Source organism: Sinocyclocheilus rhinocerous, unplaced genomic scaffold (genome assembly GCF_001515625.1).
Source record: "Sinocyclocheilus rhinocerous isolate Xijiao unplaced genomic scaffold, SAMN03320098_v1.1 scaffold140, whole genome shotgun sequence".
NCBI lineage: Eukaryota > Metazoa > Chordata > Actinopteri > Cypriniformes > Cyprinidae > Sinocyclocheilus > Sinocyclocheilus rhinocerous.
The window spans coordinates 1,752,345-1,758,799 of record NW_015642053.1 but is presented as its reverse complement, the minus strand read 5'-3'; the positions used below and the strand labels follow the sequence as shown (position 1 = coordinate 1,758,799).

Sequence of the window (6,455 nt, the reverse complement as noted above, 5' to 3'; positions counted from 1 at the left end):
TCACCTGAGGCGAGACTAATGGATTTCCGCTGGAGGTTGCGATACCAATTTCTGCAAAATGAGGGGGGAATGGGCTGCTTTTTGGACGGGATTTCTGCTCACAGACTGCCTGTCAAAAATCCCAGCTGGAGTTCAGCAGGAAAACGCATGCGGTGCGTTGCCACAGCGACAAGCAGTCGCTCAGAAACATGGGTATCCATGTGATTGGTGAGGACGATCATGTGGGCAGGCTGTAGGTTTTGTCTTTATCACGATGGTGATGTTGTCATCATCTAATGTCGGAGCCTGATGGTTTGTGATCCGTTTGTGAAGGTGTAAATGGAACAAGGAATCAATTAGTCTACAGGCCTCTAGTAGGGTCTCTGTAGGTCCCCTGCAGGGTCAGGCTGTCATACGGGCCACCAGGAAGGGATTTAATGAGGTCACATGAAAGGTGAGGGTCGTCATATCCTATGACCAAGTGTCTTTGTTTTTATTATGAGGTCAGCTAATCATGTGGCTAGGTTAGGTCAGGGTTGAGTTTAAATGACTTTATCTTGTCATACTTTTTACAAGTTTTTCAGTACCAAAGGAATGTGCCCTGCTTTCTGATGTCCTCAAATGCCCTGTGTTGTTTTTAGACCCCTAATCCATTAAAGAGACGGCTGAATCAAGACAAATGACATAAAGCCATTAATCTCCACTGCCAATCATTTTCCAAACATAACTGATAACAGAAATCTGTCATGTTGTGACAGTAGTAGTAATAATAATGATTTAACATAATCTTCTGTAATAAATAATAATGAAAAATAATTTAATTAATAATTATTTGGATACTTATTATAAATGTTTTATACAACAAAATTAATAACTATGTTAAATTGAACATGTAATCTACATTTCTAATTAAATTTTTCACCATATATTTTATGGTAGCATAGTTAACTATAGTCACTATAGTATTTTTTACATCCTTTTTTTTCTCAGTAAAGTTACAAGCATTTCTTGTTTTCTTTTTTTTTTTTAAATACAGAATTTTCTTCAGATGTTTTTATTCGCAAGTATCAAAGCAAGTCTTCACTTTTGAGAAATACTCCATTTAAACACTCTAAGTTCATACATGCTGTATTAAATTCTCAATGTAACACAAAGATTGAAAAGCAGGGTCTTTCTCTGACTGGCATCAGCCAGACCAAGCAGAATGGTGGGGATGTTGGCCCTCAGCCCGGTATTGAACTGACTTTAGTGCTCTTGAACAAAGCACTTAAACTGAATTACTTCAGAGAAATCTTTGGGTTTATGGATGCAAGGTTCATATAAATAATTTGTGTTCTGCAAATTCCAACATCAGGGCTCTCCAGAGCACATCAGAACTGCTGAGTGGAATGCTTTTCTCTGATAGACTCTGGCTCGTTTGCCAAGGTTGTGGATCAGCAGGGACCTTGTAATATACAGTATATATGAATTTATTTTATTTTTATTTTTTTTGCATGATAGGACTAGGTGTTATGATCATTAGATAGATTATGTTCTGTTCATTAGATTTAGTTTTTAAAAGCAGGCTCTATTTACTTGATTAAAAATACAGTAATATTGTAAAATTATTACAATTTAAAAGAACTGTTTTCTATTTGAATATATTTTAAAATGTAATATATGCCTGTGATAGTAAAGTTGAATTTTCAGCATCATTTCTGTCTTCAGTGTCACATGATCCTTCAAATCATTCTAATCTTTATTCACAGGAATAAATTACATTTGCAATAATAAATACAACCTTTGAGAGCAAAAACATGAAAAAATATGAATTATTCCAAACTTTTGACCTGTAGAGGCTGTAGTGTATATATTATATTATATATGATGCATGATATAATATATTAATGTAAATAAAATATTAATTCTTGGTTTGATAGTATCGCTTGTTGTGAGATAATATTTTCAGATAACTGTTTTGTTTTTCTCCTAACCCATTTGGCAAATAACAAGTGAAAAGGTTTAAGCTAGTTTGCGTGATGTTGTCCTGACTGGACACTAAAAATTCTTCGAAATGGCTTTTAGCTTAAAGGAAAAGCATTTAATGAAAAGAACAACTATCTGCTTTGCTCTGAGGACTTCCTGATGTTCTGGACCAGAGGCCCATATAAACAACACTGCTGTGTTTTTCAAGCTATTGATTGCTGAGTTGGTTTGTGTCTCAAAGGCAGTGCTTTGCCTCAGGCAGTTTCTCCTTTTCACAATCTCCCTTCGTTCTGTTGCACATCCCTTCATTTGACATCAGTTCTGTTTCCTCTGAAAATATTTTCATTGTCCATGCAACCTCTTAGAAATGGACAAAAATGTTTGGGTCAAGAGACCGCAGCTTGACCGTCTGCATTTTTGTGTTTGTACATCTGAACGCTCATTGTTTGCTTTTGTTTGTTTCCAAACAAAGTACCGGACGACCTGACGCCAGAGGAGAAGCAGGAACTGGAGAACATTAGGAGACGAAAACAGGAGCTGCTGGAGGACATACAGGTAATATATTCAAATCATTTCTCTGAAATTACCACTTTTCTGCCCCAAAAATAATGTGAATCCACAGCCAGAGTTGCTAGTTTTAGTGTGTTTGCTCTTTGAACTGATGGATGTCTCATAATGCTAATTAATATCACCAAATCAACCTTATGCCCTTCTATCCCCCTTCTCTTGGCCCTGGGCAGGGCAGCTGGAGTGAGGTGGACCTGTAGAGAATAGGAATTGGATCATGGGAGTGGCTTCCATGACCCTGGCTGTACAGTTTAGTGTACAGGATTGATGGGATGTCCCACCCTGGGGTATAGACTTTAACAGCTGTCTCTTGAAGGGGGGGTGGGTATCCTTTGGAGCAGATGGTGCAAGCCAAATCCAGCAAATTCAATTATGCTGATTCTATTACACAACTGGAATGTCAACCGTTTATGTCCCTCCTGCCAAACACTGTCCCCTTCGTCTCTTAAATGACTTAATCAATCATGTAAACTTCCAAATGAAGTTTTGTGGCATATATTTGGCGTTCATCTGCCAGTTTCATTCCAGTCTCCATCTATTTCTTGATTGCCCTTGAACAGCATGACTGCCATCAGCAGAGGAATCCCTCTCTGTTTGAATAGTCATCTTTACTCTTATTAAATTAGACATTATTTATTTAGTTAGTTATGATTTTTGAAATTAGGTTTTATATATATTTTTAAAGTTAGGACTTTGTTCTATATTTATTTTATTTTTTTTATATAGAAATTTGTTATACAGTAGCAGTCTTGATATTGACATCTTTGTTTTTCCTTTGTACACATCAAAAATAAATGTATTACAATTATTACAATTTAAAATATATGTTTTCTATTGTAATATATTTTGTAATTTATTAGAAACTTATTACATGTAATTTATTCCTGAATTTTGAGCAGCTATTACTCCAGTCTCCAGTGTGACCTGATCCTTCAGTCATTCTAATATGCTGATTTAGAAGCATTTCTTATTATTAACAATGTTGAAAACAGTTGTGCTGCTTAATATTTTTGTTAATTATTTTATGATCCTTTGATGAATAGAATGGCATTTATTTGAAGTAGAAGCCTTTTGTAGCATTATAACTGTAATTTCTGATCAATATATTGCATCCTTGCTGACTAAATATATTAATTTCTTTAAAAAAAAAAACTTAAAAATTAAACTTTTAGTGCATGTCAACATATTTGTCAAAAGTACGGTTTAAAACTTTCTTCTTTTTGATTATTCTTTAAAGCTTTCTGTCTATAACATTGCAATCTGTGCGAAGCATTTGAGGTGCCATAACAAAGTCAGTAAAAGCTCAGCTTTATGAATTTTTTATTTAATTGTTGAAAAATGTCTGTCTGGCCGAGTAAGATTCCTGGGAGTGTCATGATAAGCCTGTAGCAGAGGATTTCTTTTTGCCTTTCTCTCTATATATGTGGCGACAGACAGTAGAAGAATTTCTGTCTCGCCGACAAACAGTAGAAGCTGGGTTAACTGGAGCATTATAAGACCCCAGTCTCTCCTTCACATGAGTGGAGCTTGTGATGGGTCATGATCAGAGAAAACTGATCCAATCAGCTTAATGTAGCAGACTACCTCCTCTCCAGACCCTCTTACACTCGTAATGAGGAGCCGTGTGATGCTGCTCACCACCAGACCCTCCCTCTGACCTGAAGACACAAGACTGCCTTTGGGCAGTGGGGCTGTGTACAGCATTCACGATTGGTTACATACCAAGGTTTCATTGGTGAATACAAGTGAAATTTGACAGTTTTTGATGCCAAAACAAACATTAATATGCTGTTGAACACACATTTCTCCAAATGTCCTTGCTTTTTTGAGCAGTATACACACTTTCTCTCCCAAGTCATGGTCTGATCTGAATCAGGTCAGCTCTGCTGTATTATTAGTCCTCAAATGCGCACACGCACTAGTCTAGACTTCACGTAATGTATGCGTGTGCTCTGTAGGGATGTTTTGAATGGTTTTTGCAAAATACTCGATAATGTCAAATCGCACATCGTTAAAACAACAATTACGATATTATCGCAGACGATATATATCGCACACCCCTACTCTCAATTGAAAGAGACTAGACAGAACTTTAGCTCTCATGTATAAGTAAACATCTGTCATTTCCCAGAGTGCTTCTGATTTTCACTACAGTAACCAGTGACTTTGAAAATCGATGCTCGGCTGTCTGAACTAAATGTTTTTTGTCTGTGCTCACTGAACCGGCAGTGTTCAGACATTCGGCAGACCCAATCTGGCTCTGTCTTTTGTATCCGGCGCTACGTGACGCAGCCCCTGAAGGCCTTGCGTGGTTGACATTTGAAGTTTAGAGAAAAATAGATTGTTGAGGAATAAGGGTAAAAGTAGTGGTTAGAAATATTTTGTGCTTTTCTGTTCATCTGTTCATGACATTTGCATTTACTTGAAGATTTTTTATTTATTTATTTACTATTTTTCCTAATATAGGGCCCTATGAAATCCATTTAATTTTTTCCAAAATTCCAGTTTATTTTTTCCCAAATTTAGTCTTTTCCATTTTATTTCCGTTTTTTTTATATTTTTCCATTTTTCTAGACTCTGTTTTAATGGTTAAATTAAATTCTATTCATCTAAAAAATGTCTAATAAATTTAAACCATGAAATGTACAATATTAAACGGCAATTTACTAAACTTTTAACAAAAATTAAATTTTTTAGGCCCTGTGACATTTTTTTCTTCTTCTCAAATTCAGTTTTTTTTTTTTTTTACATTAATTTTCTGTATTCCATTTTAATAGTTTCATTAAATATGAATAATCAGAAGCATCTTTAAGTAATTGATATTATTTTTAAAATAATTATTTTATTTATTTATTTCCAGAAAAAAATGTTTTGTATTTATATTTTTCTGCTAAATAAATTCTGGTAAATGATTTTTCTGGTAAATATTATTGAAATATTAAAATAATGTGTTAATAATAATTTTATTAGTAGTAGTTGTGCTATCATTACATTAAGTAATATTTCTGTCACAGTTTCTGCAAGTTAAACCAAACTTTTATTTTGACAGGTTGCTGTGAAGACCTTTAGGTTTCTGTTTGTATAAGAAATGGTAAAATGCTCATGAAGTGACTCAGAGCAGTTCTAGAGATTGTGTATGTACTCACATATTGCGTGTCTGCGCCATTCATTTGCACAGAGACACGCAAAACATGCAGGATTCATATTTAAATTGTATTTTTGTGTCTTAATATTCACAGACTCTAGTCTATATCGCATTTTGATTTGAGTGTACTACTGACTTTTTTTTTTTTAGAGCTAAGAGTGGTATAGTTTTGATAGAAGCTTAAAGGGTTAGTTTACCCAAAAATGAAAATTAGGCTGTGTTTTACTCACCCCAGAGCCATCCTAGGTGTATATGACTTTCTTCTTTCAGACTAATCCAGTCGGAGTTATATTAAAAATTGTCTTTGATCTTTCAAGCTGTTTAATGCCACTCAGCGGGTGTTGCATGCATCAGTCCAAAATAAGTGAAATAAAAAGCGCCCATCCATTAAAAAAAAGCATCTCACACGGCTCCGGGGGGTGAACAAGGGCCTCCTGTAGCGAATCGATGCGTTTTTGTAAGAAAAATATCCATATTCAAAACATAATAATCACTTTAATCTAGCTTGCGCTCGCTGTTGTAAACGGAAGCAGCTCCGGGCGCATGACGTATGAGTTCAGCGTTGCGCATGCACCGGTGAGTCTCGTTAAAACTAGGGATGTGCGAGACGACTAATTTGACTGACGTTTAAACTAAAGTTTTGTATCCGACTAGTCGACTAGTCTAAAAGCAAGAAACTCCCAAAAGATGGTAAGAAAAAAAAACCTCTGTGCGTGCGTGTAGCATATATAATAGCCTATATTTGAAATACTTAATCTATGAATCACACTGTCAAATCCCTCAATGAATTCCACTTGCC

At 35.4% G+C, this 6,455-nt stretch overlaps 1 protein-coding gene across 1 annotated transcript in view; it reads left to right on the top strand.

The window, feature by feature from the left end:
- Positions 1 to 6,455, top strand: part of cyth1b (cytohesin 1b) — a 69,736-nt gene that overhangs the window by 40,555 nt on the left and 22,726 nt on the right. Inside the window, exon 2 of the mRNA XM_016572289.1 lies at positions 2,417 to 2,499. Coding sequence (XP_016427775.1) covers positions 2,417 to 2,499 — 83 coding nt within the window. The remainder of the gene's footprint in view (positions 1 to 2,416; positions 2,500 to 6,455) is intronic.